We start from the raw sequence: 27,314 nt of genomic DNA, 5'->3' as shown, positions 1-27,314 counted from the left end.
CAGTAAAAACCAACCGTAAAATAGACGTGGCCTTACTTCATGAACGCTCGCTGTGCTGTGAGTGACTTTGTAAATTTGTATAATTATAATGCATTGTGCGGCTTTCAACGTGTGTTCACATCGAGTTTATATTGATTCAAGTTAATTATCAAATGCTTCAAAATTAAGCTGACAACAGCAGAAATGTTTAAAACAATAATTATAAAAAAGTGATGTTAGCGGTAAATAAAGCTATTTGTACTGTGTTGATCTAACGATCCATTCTGGAAGAATTCTGCTAGCTTCTCAATAATTGGAATTTAATACGGCTAATTGAGTCTTGTGAAGCGAAGCAGTGCAGGCTATTACGTATGTACCTTGATATAATTAATAACATTTCATGCTTGAAAACCTGCCCAATTTTGCTCTAATTTAGTCCAAATTTTCTATTCTGGCAGTAGTAGCGAATAATTCGTCTAATTTGTATCTTTCTATGAATATACTTGGCAGCCTTTGTAGTAAATTGTCAATACAATTTTGTCTTGCAATGTACTGTTTTTGGAGCAAGTGACTATCAAATCGAATCCCAAACTCGATTCTTATCGTTTATAACTTTATAATCTTAAAATTGATAAAACTGAACCGAAATTATCTGAAAGGCATAATTTAATACAACACAGAACACAGACAAATATCTTTGGTGATTGATGTATTGTATTAAGAGGCTTCCTGCAAGAGAAGCCGCAATACACTACAGCAATGATTCCAGCTGTGATTCTTTACTTCTGCTACGTTTCACCAGATTCCATACCACCCTCATTTGGGCAAGTTCCTCGCTTCAATGAACCTTTGTCTCCAGAAAAGGAACGGTAGAATATAGTTTAACTCAGTACTATCACGCTTGTAGTCCTACTAATAGTAAAATATTATACCGATAGTAAATGCTATGGGTATATCTTACAAGTTTGTTTTTCTGTCATGTTTCCTTGTTTAAATTTGTCGGCTTTATTTAAAGTAATAATCGTAGTAAGAGTTACAAGAGTTACACGTTATGATTAGCTTGGAGAACGAGGAGGAGGAGGAGGATTACTTATCAGAGAAAAAACAGTTCTATAAGAAGGATTCTGTTTGCTCTTTAAGCAGTATTACTACCCTGTTACCCTCCGGACTTATTGATTCGGGCAACTTTCATCATCAATCTAAGTAATTAATTAATTAGTTATACTGGTTAATTATAGGCTAATGATGCAATTAACTAATTTACTTTTGAGTGTGCGTCAAACTTGAACATGATGAGAAATGAAAATCCTATAAAAAAGCAACGATTTTAAACACCTTACTTTTAACATAACTTTTTATTCATTCGCTTGATAGTTTCCGACAAAATAGTTGACTAACGATTAACCGAATCCAATTTTCAGCATTAAAAGAAAAGAATCCAACGCGAGCACGATAACAACCCTTGCAAAAACCTTTATAGATGACGACATAGTGTACTTCAGTCCTAGCCAGCAATCTCAAAACACTGGGAATTATGCATCTGTTATTTCCTTTAACATGCCTTGTCAGCATACTTATTACAAAGAACACAGGTTAGATTAAGAGAACACTCTCTCACCTCGCCACACCACACAACACCACACCACACCACACCACACCACACCACACCACACCACACCACACCACACCACACCACACCACACCACACCACACCACACCACACCACACCACACCACACCACACCACACCACACCACACCACACCACACCACACCACACCACACCACACCACACCACACCACACCACACCACACCACACCACACCACACCACACCACACCACACCACACCACACCACACCACACCACACCACACCACACCACACCACACCACACCACACCACACCACACCACACCACACCACACCACACCACACCACACCACACCACACCACACCACACCACACCACACCACACCACACCACACCACACCACACCACACCACACCACACCTTAACTAACTGCTCACCAGGTGGACCAGGAACGGAAGGAAACATCTTGAGTTCCACACACCAAACAGTAAAGTTCCCCCAAACATGGCTCAGATATCCATAGCTCTGGAGTTTATTGAGGAAACGTTCGACAACGGCGGTTAGGGAATAATAATAAAATATAATTAGAATTGGATAATTAGTAATAAGGCTTAGTTTAGAGACAAACTTATTTCTTATTATCTGCATCAAAGATACATTTTTCTGCCAATAAGGATGCGCTCTTTTGTGAACCCTCAAGTGATGTCTGATCTAGGGCATAAACTATACAGTAGCATTTCCTCTAGTTACACGTCCTATAATAAGTAGCTAACTTACTAATCGTATTATATACAGGCAAGACGTTTATAAGGAGCTACAGTAAAGCCTGCAGAAGTGCAGTTCTGATGGCATGTTATTTGATGAGCAATCACAGTTTCTCTGTTAAACAGGTAACGTATACATTGTATACAGCGTATACAGTATACAGTATACAGTATACAATGTAATCAATGTATACAATGTGTACAATGTATGTATGTATGTTTATTGTATACTGTAAAGATGTGGATTCTGGTGGGGAGGTGAATCATATATTTTGACACTTGACAGTAATTAGCCAATCAGCATCCACCATTGAGCATTTACCAATCAAGCCCCAGAATCACTGTCACGTGTCAAATGCTTCGCCTCCCCACCAGAATCCACATAATATAGGTATCAGCTTATTTATCTGCACTGTTATTAATTATAATTATAAAAAACGGTTAAATAATCATCACTGTTACAGGCATTGCAAAACCTGAGAGAGATTCAGCCCAACCTCAGTTTCTCAGAACTACAACTGGAATGTCTTAAGAATTTCAGTGTGATGTTGTTGAGGGAATATGATGATGATGCTATTGATGCATTTTTTATTTGAACTTTTTAGTGCCTTCTTATCTTCAGACGAGAGGAGGGTTTTTGTCGACTGGTCTTTGGAGTGATGACTGTTAATGCGGTTCATACTGCCCCTAGAGTGCCACAATTATGATATTTAATGAGTTAATTGAACTGGTATAACCTAAATAAATAATTAAATAATAAATCCAGCTATTGTTTTGACAATACTTATTAACAGATAATGCGAATACAACGTATCCGCCAAAATGTTTTAATCCATACAACCATCCGAATTTCCAGCTGGAAGCAGGACTTTGATTAAACAATTGAGCTTTTAAAGGGAATTTTGACTTGTTTTCCGTTTATAACGGCAATTGATAGAAGTATTACTGTTAGTGGATTTTTGTCTTTTTATCAAACGTTTTAAATTGAATTAATTTATATCTTTAAATCTGTTTAGCTTTAGGTATATCAAAATTTATATGTCAGTAATAGTAGAAGTATTGTTTTTATCTTAAAGTAAGTAATGTTTTATTTTTACTTTAATTAGCTTAGGAAAAGTCTTGCAATTTTCAATCAAGATGTTTCCAGATACCAAATTGTTTCCAACTGGTCTGCTGACACTTGCTATGATTATTCATTCTTCCAATATCTATAATTCTGATCTCTGGTCCCCTTGAAAATTATCAAAAACAAATTAAAGACTTCAATATCAGCTACATTAAATAGAAATATGTTAGTTTAATCTACAATTTATTATTTACAACTCATATTTCAATTAAGCCTGATCTGACACAGTCACAGTTCTAATTGATTAATTCGCCAGTCAATTTCTCATTTAAAAATACAACAGTCTATAAAATATTAAAATAAACTTTATAAATAAGAATAAAAATCATGGTTGCAAACGACTACTAATTGTAAACTCAATTCTGGGTCAAATATCAAATCAATAAAAAGCTAACAATGAATATAATATTGTTGGGTATGTATCTAAAGTAGCACAGCAAACCATACTGTATCTCAGTAGTCTATATGAGGCATCGCAAATCTACTCGACATGCAAAAAGTGGAACTTAAGCGTTCTCTACTCTTACTGAGTAATCACTCTATACCTTAGCTTTTCACGGGGGCTACTGAACGCAAAAAGTAATTTGTTGTCTCCGTAAAGAAAACTCATATAATAGTAGTGATCACAGTCATCAGAGTGGAGCGGTTATCTTGTGTCACTAACCCCCGATTTTCCGCGGAGTTTGGCTTTGGGGAAGAAAACAGCTGCAGTATATCGGGGTGCAGTAAATCGGAGTTTTACTGTACACTAACCCCGTCCCTCATTACCAGGATCTTGTCACTCAACATCCAGGCCTCCTGGTCAACTGCGTTTATTCTGAGAGACTGGACCAGATCCATAGTTCTGTCATCATACAGCAACTCCCTGGTGAATATGTGAATAAGTGAATGATAGCATATTATGTTATTGACTTATATCATCCAACCTGGTCGGCAAGCTAGCTAGCTTAACAGCGAATAAGTGATTTTTTTAATGTTGTTTTTGCACAGATAGCAAATGTTGTTATCTTGCAATTAATAACAGCTGACGCGGTTATCAGTTGACTTTTGAAAGATTCTGAACAAAAATTTGACCGTATAATTCACCAGTTTCCATAACTACCTGTCATTTTCCACCAATAGAAAGAGGATCTTTGCGGCAACACACTGCATAATATTATCCTGGTTGGTAACCAGTTTAAGCAGAACTTCTTTAATGTCCACACTGCACTTCAGTACATCTTTCATCGTCTGGGTTTTGAAAAATTAAGATTTTATAACTATGTGTAAATCAAGGTTTGAAGTTCAATTTATAATTGTCTAGTAATGCAATCGCGAATATTGAATAGTAAAACTTAGTTAAACATTATATTATGATCAGTTAAAAAAAAAAAAAAAATTATAACTCGTGCAAGTCCGAAATGGGCCGTGTGCTGCTTCTAGGAAGTACATATGACAGTGCATATCAGCACACTGTTGGCTTTCTTAGAGACCTGATGAGAACCAAGCGGAAATCATGATTGCCTGGTAAGCAAGTTCACACTCATTCCGAATGGCGGTAGACTTTACAGCTACACTGCAGCTTACACTGTAGTGGGAATCGCGTCACTGATATCCTCCGAGCATAATTACCAGGATAAATCCTGTACCAATCACAGCTTGGTGACCTGGCCTGCCTGCCTCAGACGGGGTTTGAACCCCGGTCTTCCGCTTGGGAGGCGAGTGAATTACCACTACACCACCCGGCCATGATCAGTTAAATTATTGAATATTAAATAATCACCTCGGTATTATCCACGAAGTAAAGTAGAAGTTTTGCTGATATCGTCTTCACTTGAACGTCAGACCCTTTACTGATGCTCGCTAACAACGGCTGAAATAAGTCACATATTAGGACGCAATGAAACTACCGGACCACGATGTATAGGGACTTGCCACCCCATGGCAACATTAAAATATATCGACTCTGTTACATCGTTTCCTGTTAATATAAAACTCCGTTACAAAATGAACTGGGATCTGGCAATACTACACCTTAGTTCGACAAAATATGATAAAGTAATGTATAACTAGACTTAAGTAAAAGTCTGAAAGAATATAGAAAACAAAATAATATACTGCTTGAAAGCTAAATAATAAACTGCGAGATAGTAGTTAACGTGATATAAAACTGTTCCGATATCATCAATACTCTAATTTCAAACATTCTTATAATCAAACAAAATTGTCGACCTTTGAATCACAAAAACTTCCGAAGTTTCTGAAGTCTCCTAAAATATTTAAAAGGTTAACTCACAGCAATAAAGGATGTATGAGCTGTGATAGCTGCAGGTGAAGTAAGGGCTATCATCTCTAGTGTTTGTAAACAAAGTTGTTGGGTGATAGCGTCAGAACACCTGATCATCCGTTCAAATACTGGCACTGAAGAAAGAGAAAATGAAAGGGAAAGTGAAGGGGAAAGTGAAAGGCAAAGCTAATTCGATAGCGAAAGTAAATTATAAAAGGAAAATGCCTTAAAATTTCTTAAAATAACACTATCACTATGACGACAGTTTATAATGTACCGTATTTCCTATGTTTCAGTAGCTCCCCCCGTAAATTATCACAGAAGCTAACATCAAGGAAGATGCCCGCTACAAGTCTGACACAGTCCATCCTACATGTGTTGATCACGTGACACAGGTCATCCATCCTGCAGGCAAGTGAGGAGGGTTACTTTTCTGTACTTATTCGGTATTTTTAGAGGTTGTTTTAACATGCTTTGCTGTAAACAGCCAGTGCGCTTAGCTTCTGCCACAATGGTATCTCATTTTGCCCCCAAGTTATTTATACACGATAGTGAGACAGAGGGTCTGAAAGTGATGTTTAAGATACAAAAACTTACCCATTTTCACCGAGCACATGAACCATAACATCCTCGTTATCTTGACAAAGTTGACAAATAGCCAGCAAGCTCTCTTTAACTATGTGGGTATCAGTGGAGTGTAGAGCGAACATTAGTGTGTTCACTCCTCCTATTTCAACAAACTCGTTCTGAAACAAATAGTTCAGAATACAAGAGAAAGTATTTCAACCATATTTGGTAATTGAAGTGTAATGATTTCTTGTACAGTGTACATTTTCGAACATTGTGTCGTAGCTTTATAAGTTACGTGGTGATTTACTATTTATTTACTCTAGTTTTGAATAAGAGCTCTCTGTTCTCGTTTTCTCCATGTTTTACAAGTTGTATATAATATATACTGTAATACAAGTTACAGTACGTTTCTAATTTTATTACTTTCTAATTTATTACGGTCTTCAGATATTTTATACTTTTATAGCTGCAGACTGCAGTTGTTTTCTTAGTTGTACGGGTATCGGCCTTACAAAATGACAGGCCTCACAAAATGACAGTCCACAAAGACCATGCTGTATCTTAGGTTCCCTATACATTGAACCCTATTCCTTTTACTGTATGAAAGAAAAAGCATTAATTAACACTTCCCAAGGAATGATAATGACATAGAATCTATATTTCTTACATAAATATGAACGTTTTTGCTGTTCAGTCATTGCCCCGCCTAACTGTTACCCAGAATGGAGACCAAAGTTTAGAATTTAACCCCAGAAAACCATGTACTACCATGACTTATATCAATCAAAGACTACTCTGGTCGAATAAAAAAACTGATTTAGTGACTTTGGTAGAAGAAATGACAAAAAAATGACCTAGCCTCACAAAATGACAGTGTTATGCCTCACAAAATGACAGTTTTATTTTATGACACAAAGATGGCATATTTATATTGGATGCCCCTTGCCTAATTATTGGTATTCTTAAACCCAGTAAGCTTATGATGAGCCTAAATGTGTTTGTTTGATCATCAATTTTGATCAAAATGCCTTACAAAATGACACCGAAAAGCCTTACAAAATGACAATGTCTCAGATTGAATTACTTTCAGCATCTAAAATGGATCAGAAGCAGTCAATACAAGAAGGAGTTAAAAATAATCAAAATCTGACAGTTAACAATCAAGTAGCATTACAAAAGTGCAGTTCTGATATCAAAACTTTGATTTCAAACTCTTTGATTTCAAACTCTGATTTCAAATCTCAACAAAATAAAGCTTCTATTTTGTGAAAGCAGAGAGTAATAAAAACTCCTAAAACATGTCAAACGTTAACTAAACACTGAAAAGTGATCTATCCAGTCATAGAAAATATCAAATATAACCAAATACTGTGTTCAAGTATGAAAACAAAAAATGATTTTTACGCCTCACAAAATGACATTTTTAAAAATTTTTCAAAGTATAAAAAATGTTCCTTTTTTAATATATTCTGGTAAAAACAGAACTGGTATAATATAAACAACATATATATCTAACAGTAAGACACGTGAAAGAATAATGAAACTTTTTCCCAAATCGGATTTGAAGTGATGCCGTTTTGGGTTGTCATTTTGTAAGGCACTATCTCACGTGAAATTGCCCAACTTTGTTTAATCATCCTTTTTCCTGTAAAAGCTAATGATAATCTTCAATCTATTATATTTATCTAACTGTCCTAGGTGAAATCAAATTGCTATAGGCTGCTGTTAAAAAATGACAGCCGTGACGAAATTGTCATTTTGTAAGGCATGTTTTTTTGGAAGATTTCAAAGATGACAATTTTTATCGCAAAATTTACGGTTTTTCAATCAAATCAACCCCCGGGAAGAAAAATATACCTGTTGAACTACCTATCTGGATAATAAAACATGAACAAAACTCATTTTTGTGCATTTCAGAGCCATCTCCTTTTTCGTGTCATTTTGTAAGGCCGATACCCGTAAGTTTATAAAGTTGTGAATTTGATGCGCAAACTTTCAAATGGTATGCCTTTAACTAAAACATAAAAGACTTTCCTTTAACCAAAAGAAAGTTCAAAACTTTTCCAAACCTGAATAGATTTTATGGTGAGGAGTTCTGAAATAGCTTCAATTGCATATCCTCGGATACCTTCATCTTCTGATAATGCTAGGTCTATCAGGACCTGTAATCTGAAGAATATTAACTACACATACTGAATTCAAAAACAGATTGCCAAAACTAAATATTGACCTTTTACTCCAGTAGCAGGGAGGAGTTGAGTGTGCACTTCGATGTATAGAGTTTTTTGCTGCTGAATCGGGTTAAATAGGTCATTGGTAACTCAAAAAATCGAGGGCCGCATGTTGTGTCGCTAGTCCCAACCCTGTGGAGCCACGCCCATATTTCATATCAGGTGCGTATATGGGAAATATTTATCTCAGCTTCTGAAGGTCTTAGAGACTCAAACTTGAGTTTAAAATGACCGAAATGCACATGTTTATATTGGTACTATGAAGGTCATGAAAGCTCAAAATGCTTATTTTTGGACAAAATTCAGAAAAACCAATTTTCACTTGGGCGCGAGTAAAAAAATCTACATTAGAAATTGAGTGAAAATCGAGTGAGCAGCTCAGTGTCTACAACATTTCTAGGCACAGGGTCCTCTGTTAGGTCATTCTAAATCAGAATTGATAAAGTAATCAAATTCTATTAGTAGTTTCAACCCTGTGGAGCCACGCCCATATTTCATGTTATGTGCGAATATGGGAAATTTGTATCTCAGCTTCTGAAGGTCTTAGAGACTCAAAGGTGGGCTTAAAATGACCGCAATGCACATGTTTATAATGGTACTATGAAGGTCATGAAAGCCCAAAATGCTTATTTTTGGGAAAAAATTCAGAAAAACCAATTTTCACTTGGGCGCGAGTAAAAAAATCTACACTAGAAATTGAGTGAAAATCGAGTGAGCAGCTCAGTGTCTACAACATTTCTAGGCACAGGGTCCTCTGTTAGGTCATTCTAAATCAGAATTGATAAAGTAATCAAATTCTATTAGTAGTTTCAACCCTGTGGAGCCACGCCCATATTTCATGTTATGTGCGAATATGGGAAATTTGTATCTCAGCTTCTGAAGGTCTTAGAGACTCAAAACTGGGCTTAAAATGACCGCAATGTACATGATTATATTGGCACTATACTATGAGGGTCATGAAGGCCCAGAATGCTTATTTTTTGGAAAAATCAGTAAAACCGATTTTCACTAGGGTGTGAGTAAAAATCGACTCTTAGAAGTTAAGTGAAATCGAGTATGAAGTTCAGTGTCTGCAACGTTTCTAAACACAGGATCCTTTGTAAGGTAATTCTGAATCAGAATTGATAAGGTACGCAAATTCTATTAGTAGTTTCAACTCGGCTTCTGAAGTTCTGAACGTTGTAGGGGCCTCTCTTTGAGCTCAAACTAACTACGATGGCCACATTTATATACCAACTGTGAAGAACCGTAGGGTCTATACTCTATAGTGCTTAGTTTTTAAAAACTCATTAAAAACTGTTTTAACCTTCATGCATCATAAAGTAGTAACATCAAACATGTACTTAATTATGGTATCTCGGGCTAAAAAAAGTCTTATAGACATTTGCAGCACAGTAAAACGTTCAACATGAACACATTCGGATAACATTTATGGAGCAGCACATACCACCTAACTTTAATTTTGGTATAACTGCGAAAATACTCTCCAGTACTGCTTGGCTATTATGGCTAATCAACTTGAATCCAACCTCATGTAGCAGAATCTACTTCTAGCTACCTTCTGCTAACTCCATGTCAAATCTACCCAGCTACCACCACCAGTACGTTATAATTTTAGATCTTTCTAGCAACCTCTGATATGAGTGCTACCTCTTCCTCTATCCAGCTACTATACCACCAGATGGCAGAAACCACCAATTCCAGCTGTTTTCACCTACTTCGGCTACCTCTATTTAGCTACCACCAAGGTTCCTCCAACTTCTGCTATTTCTAGCAACCTTAGCTTAAGCTAGTGGGCTACTTCTTGCCAAGTCTAGCAACCATCAGCAACATTTTATTCTGGCGTTTAGAGGTTGCTAGAAACAGCAAATTTCCTCTTCCTTAATGAGCTGGAAATTGTTGGATGCAGCAGAGATAGCACTCATATCAGAAGTTGCTAGAAAGATCTAAAATTATAACGTACTGGTGGTGGTAGCTGGGTAGAGTTGACATGGAGTTAGCAGAAGGTAGCTAGAAGTAGATTCTGCTACATGAGGTTGGATTCAAGTTGATTAGCCATAATAGCCAAGCAGTACTGGAGAGAGCCCCAGAGAGGGAGCTGAAGGCAGCCTAAGATAGCTGGAAGGAGCTTCTGAAACTGAGTATTTTCGCAGTTATACCAAAATTAAAGTTAGGTGGTATGTGCTGCTCCATAAATGTTATCCGAATGTGTTCATGTTGAACGTTTTACTGTGCTGCAAATGTCTATGAGACTTTTTTAGCCCGAGATACCATAATTAAGTACATGTTTGATGTTACTACTTTATGATGCATGAAGGTTAAAACAGTTTTTAATGAGTTTTTAAAAACTAAGCACTATAGAGTATAGACCCTACGGTTCTTTACAGTTGGTATATAAATGTGGCCATCGTAGTTAGTTTGAGCTCAAAGAGAGGCCCCTACAACGTTCAGAACTTCAGAAGCCGAGTTAAAACTACTAATAGAATTTGCGTACCTTATCAATTCTGATTCAGAATTACCTTAAAAAGGATCCTGTGTTTAGAAACGTTGCAGACACTGAACTTCATACTCGATTTCACTTAACTTCTAAGAGTCGATTTTTACTCACGCCCAAGTGAAAATCGGTTTTACTGATTTTTCCAAAAAATAAGCATTCTGGGCCTTCATGACCCTCATAGTGCCAATATAAACATGTACATTGCGGTCATTTTAAGCCCAGTTTTGAGTCTCTAAGACATTCAGAAGCTGAGATACAAATTTCCCATATTCGCACATAACATGAAATATGGGCGTGGCTCCACAGGGTTGAAACTACTAATAGAATTTGATTACTTTATCAATTCTGATTTAGAATGACCTAACAGAGGACCCTGTGCCTAGAAATGTTGTAGACACTGAGCTGCTTACTCGATTTTCACTCAATTTCTAGTGTAGATTTTTTTACTCCCGCCCAAGTGAAAATTGGTTTTTCTGAATTTTTTCCAAAAATAAGCATTTTGGGCTTTCATGACCTTCATAGTACCAATATAAGCATGTGCATTGCGGTCATTTTAAACTCAAGTTTGAGTCTCTAAGACCTTCAGAAGCTGAGATAAATATTTCCCATATACGCACCTGATATGAAATATGGGCGTGGCTCCACAGGGTTGGGACTAGCGACACAACATGCGGCCCTCGATTTTTTGAGTTACCAATGACCTATTTAACCCGATTCAGCAGCAAAAAACTCTATACATCGAAGTGCACACTCAACTCCTCCCTGCTACTGGAGTATTTTAATTGTTATAGTATAGCTAGCCAGGCTCGCGCGCGCCATGCATGATACTTGTTACACTGGCTGCACCTTGTAAAAACTTAGTTATCAAATGATACATTCGGCGTCCGCGCGTGCGGTCATGTTTACCTAATTAGTTCACAGTAGCGCATATGTGGCATGGCTGATAGGAGGCAAAGTGTCTTGTAAGTGTATTAATGGCTCACGTGAAGCTAACACTATCACAATTTACTTTATACTGTGACGCAAAATAAGAATACGAGGATCAAATGATGTAAATAGGACACATGTCTGAGATATTGAAAAATAAAACTTACCCTCCCTCAGCAACTAAAGCGAACTTGTTGTCTACACTGGAAGCGGCTAGGTTCGCCAGATCCAACCCAGCACTTCTTTGCTCTTTTACACTAAAAAATACCAACTTCAAATTTCAGACAAACTTGAACTTTGTTTTTAAAGTAAGCAAAAACATTACATCAATAATTCTCTCAAATAAATGAGGAACTTTCCAGGGTGGGCTTTAAAAGTTTTAAAATGATAACCTTTTACTTTTTGCTGCTGCAAATATGTACTTAATGTCTCTTATTTCCACAAGCACCGGTTCGATGTAGTTTCCAATCTGAAATTGGGTAATTGTTTATCTTATCTATCACGTACAGTGTGCATATCAATTGAATTAATAGGTATACGCTTTAATATAAAAATTGAATAAGTGATTATTTGTTTAATTCAATATTTTACTCTTTTTACATAAACCAGTATGTTAAAAAAACAATTTCTGAAAACCAAATCAACCCAACGTACCTGGAACTTGAAATTCCAGCTCAGTAGTGTAGCCAGCACGAAAAATCCAAAGTAACCGATTGATTCGAGAACATAAAGTGCAAAAGAGAAGTAGACGATCTCCGAGCAGGGTAGGGATGGTAGTTCAGTAATGTAGGGGCAAATGTTCTGAAATTAATAATATATTACTTTGGAGATCTTCTATCTATTATTAACTGGTTGGAGAGAATTTGTTCGCCCGTATTAGTATTTTGTTTTTCTGCCAATGAATGATCTACAAAAAACATAACACGTATGTTTGTTAAAATTGTGACCTCGCATGTTATTTAACTGATGCATGTAAAGACACAATTTTAACCAAATTGTAACCAATTTTAACAAGTTTTTATAAGAAACATACGTCATACGTGTTTTTTGGCACGATTGCATGACTAAAATGTACGTACGTTTTGGTACGTTTTGGTGAGTTTGGCAGGGCGTGCTCAGGACAACTGCATCGAGTGCGTCCTCCTCCAGCTCAGCATTGAGTTATCGTTTGTCGGAGTGTATCCCGGAACCGGTGGTGTGTCTGGGTACTGTTCCATAAATCTGCCTAGACCAACTTTGAAACTGTCTAGCAATGTGATACTCCGGAGCTCCGATGGGAGCACGTTGAAGAGCTGAGCTGCTTTAACTCTAAAGCTGTTGTCGTAATCTGTTCTTACCGACAACTGTGCGTTTTTGTTCATGGCTGGGATCTCTGCCTTAATACCATGCCTTTGATGAGACTTGAACTCGAAACCCGTATCGTTCGGAGCATGTTCAGTAAGAATTTTCCATACATGAATAATAGAATAACGCTCTCTCCGCCTCTGAAGGGACATCAACTTAAGCTTCTTCAGCCTGTCCCAGTACTGGAGATCACGGCAGCCAGATATCTTTCTAGTAAAGGATCTCTGTACAGTCTCCAGCTTTTGTATCTCTGTGACTTTTGTAGGGTTCCAGACTGGACAGCAGTACTCTAGCTTGGAGCGAACCATGCTTTTGTATAAAGTCAGCATGACTACTTGTGACCGGTCTCTAAAGGCACTCAATGTCCAAGCCGCCATTTTTCTAGCTCCTTGAACTGTCTTCTCGATGTGAGGACCCCATGACCTACTGCTGCTAACATACACTCCAAGGTCTCTGACAGTTTCCTGTGGTGATATTGCGTGTCCTTTTGGTGTAGTATACTCAACAGTCTCTGGGTAGAACGGGAGCTCTCTTAGAGCTTTTGATCCATTCAGGGGGTAGTTTACAACCTCAAACTTCTGTTCGTGTAGCTCCATGTTGTTAACACGTGACCACTCGATGACTATGTTGAGATCATCTTGCAGTAACTCCACACTACTCATTCCTCGGATAGCCCCAATCAGCTTTGTGTCGTCTGCAAAGCTGAATCCGTTACTATAGCTAATGCTGTTCAACAGATCGTTGATGTACAGGATAAATAGGATCGGTCCTAGGACTGTCCCTTGTGGCACCCCACTTGCCACTGGCTGGAAGGATGATTTGCGACCTTCAACAACGACTGTTTGTTTTCTGTTTAGCAAAAACTCTTTGATCCACCTTAAAGCCTGACCACCAATTCCGTATCGACCAAGCTTGGCTAGCAGCACTGCATGGTCGACCTTGTCAAAAGCTTTGGCAAAGTCGAGGTAAATCACATCAACTTCTTCATCATTGTTGAGTGATTTGTAGATCTGTTCGATGTGACTGAGAAGCTGCGTCATGCAACTCCTCTTTTTTCTGAACCCATGCTGGTTCGCATTGATCATCATGTTCTCTTCCAAATGACGAACCAGGTTTTTTCTGATTACACGCTCAAATGTCTTTATGATGTGCGAGGTTAAAGACACTGGTCTATAGTTTGCTGGGTCCGTTCTGTCCCCCTTTTTATAGATAGGGGTGATATATTGGGTCTTTAATTCCGCTGGTATATACCCACTGCTGAACGATTCCTGCTAGAGGAGTGTTAGCGGGTCTGCAAGTTGTTCTTTGCAGGCTGTGAGTATCCTAGCAGGAATCTCCCCGTCAGGTGCGGCCGAATAGGGATCCAGTTCTCCTAATGCTTCAATGATATCTTTTCTTGTGAAGCTTAGCTCGTTGAATCCGGAATCCAGTCCCTGAGGTAATCCTTGGCTCTTCATACATTCATCAATATCGGCACTCATAGGGTTACTAAATACCTTCTGGTACTGCTTCTGAAGTAACTCTGCCTTGATGCTGGGGTCTTCCACTAATGCCCCAGTCTCATCTCTCAACACCGGGATCGTAGATCTGGTCTTCTGGAGACGCTTGGCATACGAAAAGAAGTATTTGGGGTTCTTCTTTATTGCATCGACTGCCCGGAGTTCTTTTTTGTTCAGTTTCTCAAGGGTCCCTTCCTGAATGGAGTAACACAGCAGTGAAACCTCCGTTTTCAGTTTAGGGATTAAACTCGAGCTAGGATTTATTTCCTGTAATGCACGTATCCTAGCATTCATCTTCCTTCGTCTTCTTTTCATGACATAAACGTGCTTATTCCCTCTTCTCTTTCTTGAGGTAATCTCCGCTGCACTCTCTTTCTTTGGGGAGAACTCCAAGGTAATCTGGAGCACTGTTAGCTTGAACAATTCCAGAAAAGCGTTCAAGTCCTCGTCACAGAGTTCCCAGAGCTTCAGCCAGTCGACTTTCTGAAGGCAATCACTGATTGCCACAAAATCGGCTTTGTGATAGTCAACTGCCCTGAAAGAGTTTGGGTCGATCTTGCTGGTTTCGTTCTTCTTTCTTCCAGTCATATTAAAACCAAGCTGAATTTCGACCAAGCTGTGGTCTGATAAAGATGTGGGGTTCACCTTTACTTCTGCGACATACCTAGGAACATTTGTAAGTACAAGATCTAGGGTGCTACCTTCTCTTGTCGACTGGTTTACGACCTGTGTTAGAAAGTTGCGGTCTATAAACTCTATAAAATCAAGACACCTGGCTTCACTTCTTAAGCCTCCATGTTCCCAGTCTATCTCTGGATAGTTGAAATCTCCAACAACGTATATGTCTGGCACCGTTGTATTTTCTGAGATCGCGTCTATTTTGGCTTGCAGTCTGTCTAGTAAGTTCTTCCAGCCTGAAGTATCTGCTCCAGGGGGCCTGTAGACAGTAGCAAAAAGGGTGTTGCATGACTTAACATAGCACATGACCATGTTATTGCTTCTATCCTCGTAGTGATCGGTTTCTGTTACCACTAGCTGGTCATGAACATAGAGGAGGCAACCTCCTCCTACTCTCTCTGGTCTATCAGATCTGAACGATTGATAGTCTTTTATCTGCACCTGAGCGTCAGAGATGTAACTCTTTAGCCATGACTCGGTTATGGCTATGAATGGTGGGGGGCAGCTACTTCCTTCGATGATGGTTTCCTGGATGTAGGGTAGTTTCCATCTAGAGCTGCTAGTAGCTGCCGGAGATACGCTCTGTCCATTTAAGAGGACAATGGTGGAAAGTTCTGGCTGAACCACTGTGGTGCCATCATGTACGGGTATGGGATGGGCGGGTGCAGTCCCGGAAAAGCTCGAGTTGTGGGGTGGCATGGTAGCTCCGTGGGGTTCAGTTGCTGGGGAATCGGTTGGCGTTGGACCTCTTTCCCCCTCCCGATGATAATCTCGTTTCTCAGGCCATCGATTTGTTCCTGAAAACCAGCCTTCATGTTCTCGATGAGCTTCAATAAAAAAGACTCATCTTGGGCAGTCTTCTTCTCTTGGATTTCTACTCGTGGCTTGTTGATGGTTGGGGGATACGTAGTGTATCCTGACGAAGCAATGCTGAATTTGGGAAGCGCATTTCGTCTGTAGGGCTCAGTAGTATTTTCTACTCGTCTGTAAGTCTCTCGTTCTTCTTCTTTTCCGTGGCCAGGACCGTTGCGGGTAAATACCAGGTGTTGAAAGGTACATTGATCGTCTTCACATCTGATGTTTTTAATGGAAAACTTGCATATTCTGGGATGCCAGTATAGGCACTTTTTACCTTTCTTGCACCCATTCTGATGCTTGGCCCCAAAGTCGCAAAACTTGTAACATCTCTTAGGGTGGCTCCTCTCACAGGTTTTGCCGTCTACAAGGACTTTGCCAGTTCGTCCATGTGGGCATGCCCTTTTCTTGAAGAGCTCACAGATTTGTTCTTTCTTGTGCCCTGAGGTATTGGGATTCCTCTCCCTCGTCTCCCTTGTCTCATCACGACCTCTTCGTGGGCTTATCCTCTCTGATGACTCTGCTTTTTCTTCTTCACTTTCAATCTCATGGTCACTTTTACCTGTATTTTCCTCTGACTCTGTAATAGTGTCCAGTTTGTCGACACTAGCACTAAGTGCTTGTTTCGGAATCAGTTTCAGTGAGCCTTGTTTTGGAGGGTTTGATGAAAGCAGCATATCCTCCAATTCATTCTTTTCCAGACACACGTGGCACATCCAGACAAATCCTTTTGGATTTGTTTCACTCATACTCGTTGCCTTTTTCTTCGGCTCCTCACAGTCGTGACTTCCCAATAGGCACAATCTGCAGGTGAAAAGAGGCATGGATTCCAGTGTGTTCTGGTACACATGGATTCCAGTGTGTACACATGGATTCCAGTGTGTTCTGGTATAACATGATAATATAATTACTTAACATCATTTAGTGCTAATTTACTGTCTGGCTGTTTGGTCTGTTAATTACTTTCAAACACCAGAATATTATTAATATATGGACACGTTCATTTGAGTTTGAGGATATTGGTAAATATAAGTGACCCGATTAAAAGGCACAGTGTAGTTGACTTTGTCACACTATGAAATTACTTAAACCCTTGATGGTTAGGATAATCGTCTCATCCTCCAGGCTAACTTTGTCACATAACGATATCTTAATCAGGTGATAAGATATCGCTTAAATACGGCCGGCACGGAAATGGTTACATTGTCACACTATAAACATGTTACATACATGTTACATGGCGAGATCTCCATCCAAAAGGATTAGTCTGCGTCGACTGCGTCATTACTTTGTATTATACAACTTCGGCGGGTAACATTTCTCCATCCCTTTCGGTCTGCAGCTAATCTTCTCATACAATCAATCGTGAGTCCATAACGATCCAATCTCTGCTCAGCATCCTCAATGAATACATCATTTAAGCTCTTCCTAGGCCTGCCTCTTGATCTCTTCCCATGCTTGGGTTTCCATTCAAGTAAATAGTTGGGCAACCGATCTTCAGGCATTCTACTGACATGTCCAAACCAACGCAGCCGTTTTGTTGTTATTATGTCAGCAAGGGCAGTTATTGATGCCCTTCTTAAAACATCCTCATTACTTACTCGATGGAACCACCTCACTCTCAGGATTCTTCTTAAGCAGTACTGATGGAAAGACTCCAATCTTCTTGTCTGCACTTGAGTCGTGTTCCATATCTCACATCCATAGGTCAGAATGGTAAGAACAGCTGCGATGTAGATTCGCACTTTGTTGTTAATGCTTATGTTCTTATTCTTCCAAATGTTGTTAAGTTGGTTAAAAGCTCCGGTTGCTTTTCCAATCCTGACACTTATTTCTTTATCAATCTTGCCATCTGATGTAATTTTGGCACCCAAATAAGTGAATTGAGTGACCTGCTTTGCAGAATTTCCATCGACAGTTATATCTATGGTCCTATTCTCTGGGAGTGGGTGCTGCGATGTATCTTTCCCAATGACCATGATCTCTGTTTTCTTTGCGTTCATCTTTAAACCCCCAAGTCCACAGTATTTCGCAATATTGTCCGTAGTTTCTTGCAGTCCTTCAACAGTGTCATCCATTCCTGCGATGTCATCAGCATAGTCAAGATCAATGACACATTTTTCCGGTTGTCTGGAACTTTGTCTGTACTGAAGTGTAAAACCACGGGATATATTCTTAAACTTCTCTGCAAGTTCTAATCCCCAGTTAAGTACAAGATTAAAAATATGGGGCCCTTGCACATCACCTTGTCCAGTCCCCGAATCGACATCAAACCATCTTGTCAATTCTCCATTGACACGAACTGCACTTTCAGTTGCTCTAAAGAACGCTTTGAAAACATTGATATATTTTGTCGGAAGACCATAATGTTCAAAAGCTTTCCAAATAAAGTCACGATTGATTGAATCAAAAGCAGCTTTAAAATCAATAAAGTTTATGTACAAAGGGACGTTGAATTCTATACAATTGTGTATTATACAATGAAGTGAGTACAGCTGATCTATACAAGAACGGTTTCTCCTGAAACCACACTGATTCTCTCTGAGTAATTTTTCAAGCCCATTACTCAGTCTTTTTAACAATACAATTTGGAATAACTTTGATATAGTTGAGCGTAAAGTTATACCTCTGTTATTGTTGCAATATGTGAGGTCCCCTTTCTTTGGGATGATGGTGATTATTCCTTTTCTCCAATCATTAGGAATATCCTCACTTTTCCACACAGATTCAAAAAGATCCTTTAACCAAGGCAGAAGTCCAGGAGAACCGTACTTTAACTGCTCATTTGAAATTTCATCAATTCCAGCACTCTTGTAGTTCTTCAACTTCTTGATATAAACATGTGACGGAGTAAATATGGACCCCTTGCTGCCGTTTTTGACCAAATTTTTGAATGTCCAGTTGATTGGATGGGTACATATGACCATTGACCATTACCTACATATTTGACGACTTTTTTCGTTAGATGGTGCATTCAGGTTTACTCTGTCACACATTAAAGAAATTATGTGATGAATGTTTAGGGCACCCTGATAAGCAATGCTGAGTAGTGTCAGTTTATTTGATGGCCTGGAAGTGCTGGGAATTGTTATTATATCATATAGTCGTAAGGAATTAAAACACAGAAGGCACAACCAAGCTTACTTTGTCACATAATCTTGATGATATCTGAACATGTGTGAAATTGAACAAATAATGATATACCAGCTTAAACCCCTTATATTATACGTACTATGGATCAAACAACACTGCTAGTACCATGCACCAGTCACATAAATCATTATCAGGTGGTAATATGTTAACAGTGTCACAATTAAACTACCGCTACATGGTCAAAAATAGGGTAATTTCGTCACAAAAAATTATTATAACTCTGTTAGCTCCTTGCTGGCAAAATAACTAGTTTATCGAAATTTTTTTGATGATAAAGTTACATAGTATTCTAATAGAGGTATAGTTCTTCAAAATAGGGGCAAGACATGTTTACTTTGTCACATCAGTTATTATAAGAGTTAGGTAATCGTCATCAGATTAAAAGATATTTTTCGTAGTTTGGATCGATTAATACTTTAATATACCTGTAATAAATCCTATGCCAATTTTAACACACTATCTTGATACTGTTGGGGCAGGGAAAGTTAATTTTGTCACATTTTCAATGTCTTTGACAAATTAATCTAAATTTTTTAAATTGAGTTCTTATGTTCTAGACAATATTCTTCCAATCGTTTATGAAAGAATGTTGAATTCTATTAGAGTTATAGATCTTCAAAATAGGGGCAAGACATGTTTACTTTGTCACATCAGTTATTATAAGATAGGTAATCGTCATCACATTAACATATAGTTTTTTGTAGTTTGGATTGATTTATATAGGTAATAAAGCAAGTCCTATGCTAATTTTTACACACTATCTTGAAATTGTTGGGGCATGAAAAGTTAATTTTGTCACATTTTTAGTGACTTTGACAAATTTAACCTAAAATTGTTAAACTTAAGCTCTGATGTTCTGGACAATATTCTAATAGAGGTATAGAATATAGATCTTCAAAATAGGGGCAAGACATGTTTACTTTGTCACATCAGTTATTATAAGGGTTATTATAAGAGTTATTATAAGAGACTATTTCATTCTATAATCATTGTTTTTAATCTATTTACGATTTCGTATAATTTTTTGTGACAATGTTAACATCAACTGATCTTAACTTGCATCAACTACATTGTCATCATATAAAATTTCCCCGCCTTTCAAACCAAAATCAGATATAAATAATTCGCCCAAAATTTTAAATTCCATATATTGTGACAGAATTAACCTCATTTCCCAATAACCGAGTGCTGTATTAGCTATATATTCAAACCAACATATTTTAGGGCTATGATTGGTAGAGCAACCATCAAATAATGAGTTGAAAGGGTTTTTAGGACACCTCACAGTAGAATAGAGGTATGGTATCATGAGTGTGACAAAGTTACCCAAATATTGCCTTGTAACCGTTCGATCCGTGCCCATTAACCAATGTTGTATCATAATTGTTAGATTGACCTAATTTACTATATTTCAGACCAAGGAATGATAATTAGACAACTGCAGTTAACTAAGTCACACAAAATGTGACATTTGAAACATTATAGTGCCTAACAACAATAGATTTTCTATCTGAGCGGTGCATATGGGAGGATGGGCTACGTGGCTAATGTTCAGAACTTCTGAACGTGCTAGGTTAATAGATGTCAAAATTAAGCCACTATCGTCAAAAACGCTATTATTTTTGTTTACCAATATCCTCAAACTCAAATGAACGTGTCCATATAAAAGCTCACGTAGTTTATTATTTTATTCCTATCATTGTATTGAAAATCTGCTTTATCTCTGCGCTTATCATCTGCTTGACCGATTAAGTAACAACATTTTACTGAGCTTTTTAGTTGAATTCATAAATATTCCTGATGACGTGTGATGTTTGTATCACTATTATTTGATTTGATCTATGATTTGAGTTGTTGTGTTAGGCGTGTTGTTATGGTAGCCGTATTGGTATACTGAACCCTGTCTGTAGCTGGAGAATACGTAATGTTTACATAAGCACCAATTACCAATAAGATCTAGCTCTAACGTTTCCCAGACTTCTAACTGTACTAGAAGTTCCAGTTACGCTCTCTTTATTTGCTGAACAATCACGCGATTGTCTTACTAGTTTATTAGCCGCATTGGATATGTTAGTTTTTAACCAATAGTAATTGTCATCCGCGTCCGGTTTATAAAAACAGAACGTTTCTCACAATGGATCAGTAGACCACAGTTTAAAATTGTTAGTTCTGCTTATTAAGTTATTATAGTCCTCTTGAGTTTTGACTATAAATTAACGTAATTTTCCTCTTTACCAACAAGATCACGTAGAGATCACGGTTAGCGGGTAAGAAGGAATGTGGATCACTGCCAAAAGAATTTATAGTTTTCTTTAATTGATATCGTTCTACAATTACTGTTGCTTCAATTACGTTAGTTCAGGAATTTGAAAAATGTTCTTCTGATGATTACTGCACCGTTCAGTGATGTTTTGCTTCTTTGCCAGATATCATTGCGTCATAGGCGTTTCTCAGTTTTTGTTTTTTGTTTTGTTTTAAAAGACCCGAGGCCTGAGGGACACCCATAAGGTCTTTGAAACCGGTTTATTGAATACAATACAATATAGAAATAAACTGCAATCGTAACATTCATATAGATACTAACTAAAATAATATAATCTATAGGTAAAATAATAATACTGTCACATTATAATAATACATAATTAAGATATATGATATAATAAAATGAACATCTCTTTTATTTCCACTCTCATTCTCACACCAAGCTTTAATTCACACACCAAAACTTTGAATTTTATCAGATTACAAATGTCCTAATAGTTATATATACGTCTCTTATCTTTAGTTAAAAAGTCAGGGGTGCAGCCGCTGTACTTCAATTTAAATAATTGATCACGCCGGATCAATATATTCATAGTATTTCACGGTTTGTTAGTGAATAGCTGATTACATATAGTATAATATATAGTATTGAATGCTCATGATTGTCTTACATTTGCGATGAAGCAATTATAATCAGATATAAAGATATAATTACCGGATAGCACTTATTTCTTTTATGCTGTTTCGTTTGATAATTTTCATTTTGTTTGAGATCAGTTTCACTAGTTTGTTATCGAAACTAAGAATAACTAGAAAGCCAGCCCGTGTCACAGGGAAGAAGCTAACAGTATTACAATCGATTATTTTGAAAACTACTCTCGTTACTATGCAATCTCCGAATTTTTACCCAATTTGCACGTGGGCAATTGCAAGGTACATTTAACTTTTAGCATTTAACTCTGCAGTATATTGCAAAAGAGTTGAACTTAAATATCAATCTTATTAGGTACTCACTACTCAAGTCAATAAGTTCACGGTTAGAAAGTTTGGAAGTTTCAACAAGACAAGTGCAGATGTCGATGATATCGGATTTCCAGGAAGTCGCAGGGTTTCTCCTCTTGTGGGCGTATGACCTTGTTCTTGAAACTGTCTATGCAATATTCAGATGTAGGCCTAGAAAACAGATCGTTGGAGAGAATATCCTTATCACCGGAACCGGTCAGGGACTAGGTAAGCTGATAGCAGGACGACTTGCTCGAGATAACAACACTCTGCACTGTGTAGACATAAACAGAGCGCTAAACGAGGAATCAGCAGCAGAGCTGAGGAAACGGGGAGAATGTGAGGTGTTCACTTACACGTGTGATGTGGGGAGTAAGGAAGGAGTCAGGGAGTTAGGGAGACAGATCAAGGAGAATGTTCCTCACAGGCACGTGTCTTATCTCTTCAACATCGCGGGGATAGTATCTGGTAAGTTATTCTCGGATGAAACGGAAGAGCAGATGGAGAGAGTTATCAGAGTAAACTTGATGGGCACAATGTATCTCCAGAAATTGGTGTTCAATGAGATGTTGGAGAATGAAGGTCACATAATAAACGTTTCCTCGCTAGGAGGGATCACCCCAGGATCCCGCATGTCCAGCTACGCTGCCTCCAAGTTCGCAGTCAGAGGTTTCACTCAAGCAGTACAGGGAGAGTTAGCACTCCTCAATATAAGGAATGTAAAGTTAACGTGTGTGCTACCTCATGTTACCAAGACAGGACTTTTCAACAATGTGCAAGCGAAGTGGCCGCTGATATTCCCCCTACTTGAACCAGAGTGGGTAGCAGATCAGATCATGGTTGCTACCCAGGAAGAGAGGGACCAGGTCATACTTCCTAAGATTTCTTTAGTCTTCATGTTACCAGAACATCTCATGTCTCTCAGAGTTTGGAGAAGTTATTGTGATCTTATGGGCAGCCATCTCATGAACACGTTTGTTAAAATCAGACCTGAATGACACTTATTTGTAAAGTTGTGTGTCTAGAAAGTTGGTTCAACCAGTCAAGATGGACTATGTTTGTACAACTGAAGGAGACCACCCCTGCAGTGGTATCCCTTATTTACTTGGTAGATGTTGTGCCAAGTCTACAAGAACTAAGTCAGCATTAGAATTCAGATATGTACTTATATATTAGATTTTAGTAGTTCAACAAATACCGTTAGTTTCACTTGTTATTGTTAGCTCATGCTCGTAGTTTTAATCTGTTTTAGAACTTTGTGGAAAACGAATAGTCAATTAGTAAAGTGAGAATATGAATTTGAAGTTTTTATAAGACGCTACATTGTTAGTCTTATTTATAGCAATAATGAGACGAGTATGAAATACTGTGTTCATGAAAGGACTAAAATGAAAGGACTAAAATTCGTAAACATTTTTAAATATTTATTATTTAACGATTATTTCTAATTTAAAATATCGATCTTCACAGTTACATATGATCTGTTAAGTTTATAAATATTTAATGCTTTATTCTCCACAGAACAAAAAGCAGGTATTAAAACGAACAACCAAACAAATAAACAAAAACAAAAAAAAGACAAATACATGAACACGAACCTCGTGTAAGCTTGTTAGCAATCCGAGGTTAGATAAGAACATTGCTAGAGCAAAGAGTGAGATCACCAGTATCCGTAAATCATTCCTGTAAGAATATATTTTATTGTACTTTTGAAATCATGAAATTTACCAATTAAACATTGGTTATCCTAATCAATCTTTTAAAAGGGCTGATTAAAAATGAACCTTATAATAAAATCTTAAAACCTTTCGTTCATTCGGAGATAAAACCCAGAGAGTCGTGTGTATTTGGGAGTGAAGTAGAGAGCCAAGATAGCAAAAACACATTTGTAGAACCCTGTGTACCAATATTCGGTGAGGAATGTTATAAAACCAAACACGAACAGAGCCCAGATCCAGACCTGATAAAATAAGTTTTCAACTTTCACGTTTACTTTCACTTTGTTTGATTGATTATGATTATAAGCTGAGTGAACTAGACTGAACCTAGCAGATGTTAACCTGCATCTCGTTGCATAGCTTCTCTCGCCGTTTCAATGTATTAACTTCCCTGAACAGCATCCGTTGTAAAGTGTCTTCATTCTCTCTGAACGAGGTTAAACGTTATAACTATAAGACTTGGACAAAATGAATTTCTTTAAATAAATTATGAACACGTTACTTGAACTGAAAAATACATGCAACAATTAAATGATGTTTATTGTTCCATCAACAATTTCGTCAAGTTTCTAAATTTCCAGGATACAATTATCACCTTGATTGAAGTGATGAAGCTGAGGACATGAGAGGGTGCTCAGTAAAGGACTTGTTGGACAGTGGAATCATGTTGATCACGTGGCTATCAATAATGCCGTAGTCCTGTAAATGGTAATAAACTCAATTTATGGTAACACATTTCCCAAATATTGCGGAGAATTTGTCTTCAAAAGAATCTTTATGGCTCTAGGTTTGACTGTACTTCACTCTCTATGTACATAAGACACTCTTTTTTTGTACCTCAATTGTCGAAGAGTCCTTTAAGTACTGGCTTTTGAACTTCAGACGAAACTGGTGGGATCCTCGGCCCATTTCGTAAAGAATGTGGAGAATGTTTGCTTTAAGACGAGCGATGGAATCTTTACTGCTGCATGATATCACAAATGTCCGTCCCTGAGAAGGCAAACCTTGGTAATTGTTTATTTTTATTGAAATTTGATGTTGTTGATAACAAATTACGAATTCTCTTCTTGAGAATTTGGGAACTTTACTGTTTTTAACTATGCTATGAACAACTGAGAATTCAGGTTAGTACAAGTTAAGTCAGGAAATATTGGGCCAATGAGGAAATACTTGTACATAGTTCAGAATAAACATTCAGCAAAACTTGAAATATAAGATATTTTTTGTCTAGTTTACTTACAATGAATGTTGGACTGCTAATGTACAGTAACATTATCGCTTGATAATCACCTCTTTTTGTCCTTTTCTACTTCATAACATCACTTTCCTATCAGCAATAATATATAGTTGTGGGAGGAAATTATGGTTAGGGAAAAAATTTGTATGGGGTACCATCATGCCCCAAGCCCCAAGCCCCCCCCCCCCCCCCCCCCCTATTAAAAATAGGAATTTTATGGTTTTCTAATTGCAAGATTTTTTCCTTTTCACCCTTTTGAAAAAAGGCAATAGTGAAAGGTTACGAATGGAGGTTTTTGCAGAAAAACGTGGATTTTGGAGAACGAGATAGGTGGGTTTAAATATTTCGTGTGTCCTTCCTTCCGTTCGTTACCATGCAACGAAACAGTTGGCGCGCGCGAGGATTGCTTGCGGAGATGTGATGTATAGATAGCCTGTGATCTATGAATGCGCGGCGCGACTGTGTTTTAATGTATTATATGATGTATGTAATGTATAATATTACTATTAGGTAATACGCCCAATTTGTACGTGGCACGCGTAGTGTATTGATGTGTACACGAGTATAGTTTACATTATAATTTCTTGAATTACAGATACAAGTTAAGTTCTACGGCAATTGAACTGAATTTCAAGTGTTTCCTGTATTTGATGCATAATTTATCAATATTATTATCATGAAAATTGAAGTGAGCCGATTGGAGCTTATACTTAAATTTATAGTAATATATAAATGTGAAATGGAAATCTAGCGTCCGCCAAAACGAAACAACAGGCGCAATTCTTGTTACTATTTTAGCCCAAAAAATCCAAAGTTTTTTCCACTTATTTCAGCTCCCTTGTTACTATTTTAGCCCAAAAAATCCAAAGTTTTTTCCACTTATTTCAGCTCCCTCCACCCATGATTGATCCCAATGGGCCATCTTTTTGCCTAATTTTGCACAATCAGAATCAGACCCCGTTACAAACTACCAAATTGTTTTCGTGTGCATCGCTAAATCACGAAATACACACTCAAATTGGATTTCGAAATATTCTAATAACTCAACTAGTTGCCTACTTGAAAATATTGTACAGCAGTTATATCAGTAATAAGGAAAAACACAATGATTATCTGTGGTTCCATCCTTATGTAGCAAAGAAACGTTTTATAAATCTTTACTCCACTAACTGGGAAGTATGAATAAATTAAATTTTGTAATGTTGTTTTTATTCATGATTAATATTTGATAAATTATTACCTTTAAATTTGATGGAGAAATAGTTATTTTTCCATGTAGTGTGATGATACTTTGTAGACATTAGTGATGATGTTATGTCATAATTTTTACTTTACTTTACTTTACTTTAGCTAGATTTACGGCACTATCCGTCGCGGAATCGAGTCCGCGGCGGAGCCGCCGGACTCCGAGCGGACTCCGGCGGTGCTCCGCCAAAATGTATTTACAGTGGACTCGAGTACATTTTGGCGGACTCCGAGCGGAGCCGAGCGGACTCCGAGCGGACTTTAAAGTCCGCCGCGCGCGGACTCCGAGCGGCTCGGCGGCGGCTCGGCGGCGGCTCGGCGGAGTGTCCGCCGCGGACTAAGCCACTAGGCGGACTCCGGTCCGGCGTCCGCC

At 37.9% G+C, this 27,314-nt stretch overlaps 3 protein-coding genes across 3 annotated transcripts; 2 read left to right on the top strand and 1 right to left on the bottom strand.

Moving 5' to 3' along the window:
• The first annotated feature begins 1,013 nt into the window (after positions 1–1,013).
• Positions 1,014–3,408, top strand: LOC134814220 (uncharacterized). Its single transcript, XM_063822285.1, has 5 exons — positions 1,014–1,182; positions 1,401–1,571; positions 2,008–2,126; positions 2,363–2,457; positions 2,796–3,408. Exons 1-5 carry the CDS (start codon positions 1,031–1,033, stop codon positions 2,925–2,927), a joined length of 669 nt encoding a protein of 222 aa, XP_063678355.1. The 5' UTR covers positions 1,014–1,030; the 3' UTR covers positions 2,928–3,408.
• A 233-nt stretch (positions 3,409–3,641) lies between these two features.
• Positions 3,642–25,788, bottom strand: LOC134814173 (uncharacterized). Its single transcript, XM_063822221.1, has 16 exons — positions 25,700–25,788; positions 25,297–25,449; positions 25,055–25,158; positions 24,802–24,886; positions 24,547–24,701; positions 24,340–24,424; positions 12,603–12,749; positions 12,341–12,417; positions 12,116–12,205; positions 8,363–8,462; positions 6,321–6,469; positions 6,001–6,128; positions 5,733–5,857; positions 5,220–5,309; positions 4,560–4,687; positions 3,642–4,322 (listed from the first exon to the last, which is right to left on the bottom strand). Exons 1-16 carry the CDS (start codon positions 25,730–25,732, stop codon positions 4,196–4,198), a joined length of 1,776 nt encoding a protein of 591 aa, XP_063678291.1. The 5' UTR covers positions 25,733–25,788; the 3' UTR covers positions 3,642–4,195.
• Positions 22,715–24,161, top strand: LOC134813998 (epidermal retinol dehydrogenase 2-like). Its single transcript, XM_063821956.1, has one exon. The coding sequence runs from the start codon at positions 22,813–22,815 to the stop codon at positions 23,737–23,739; it is 927 nt and encodes a 308-aa protein (XP_063678026.1). The 5' UTR covers positions 22,715–22,812; the 3' UTR covers positions 23,740–24,161.
• Positions 25,789–27,314: the final 1,526 nt, after the last annotated feature.

The sequence above is a fragment of the Bolinopsis microptera genome, chromosome 4 (genome assembly GCF_026151205.1).
Source record: "Bolinopsis microptera isolate Bmic1 chromosome 4, MBARI_Bmic_1.0, whole genome shotgun sequence".
In the NCBI taxonomy this organism is placed as follows: domain Eukaryota; kingdom Metazoa; phylum Ctenophora; class Tentaculata; order Lobata; family Bolinopsidae; genus Bolinopsis; species Bolinopsis microptera.
This window is presented reverse-complemented; position numbering and strand designations above follow the sequence as displayed.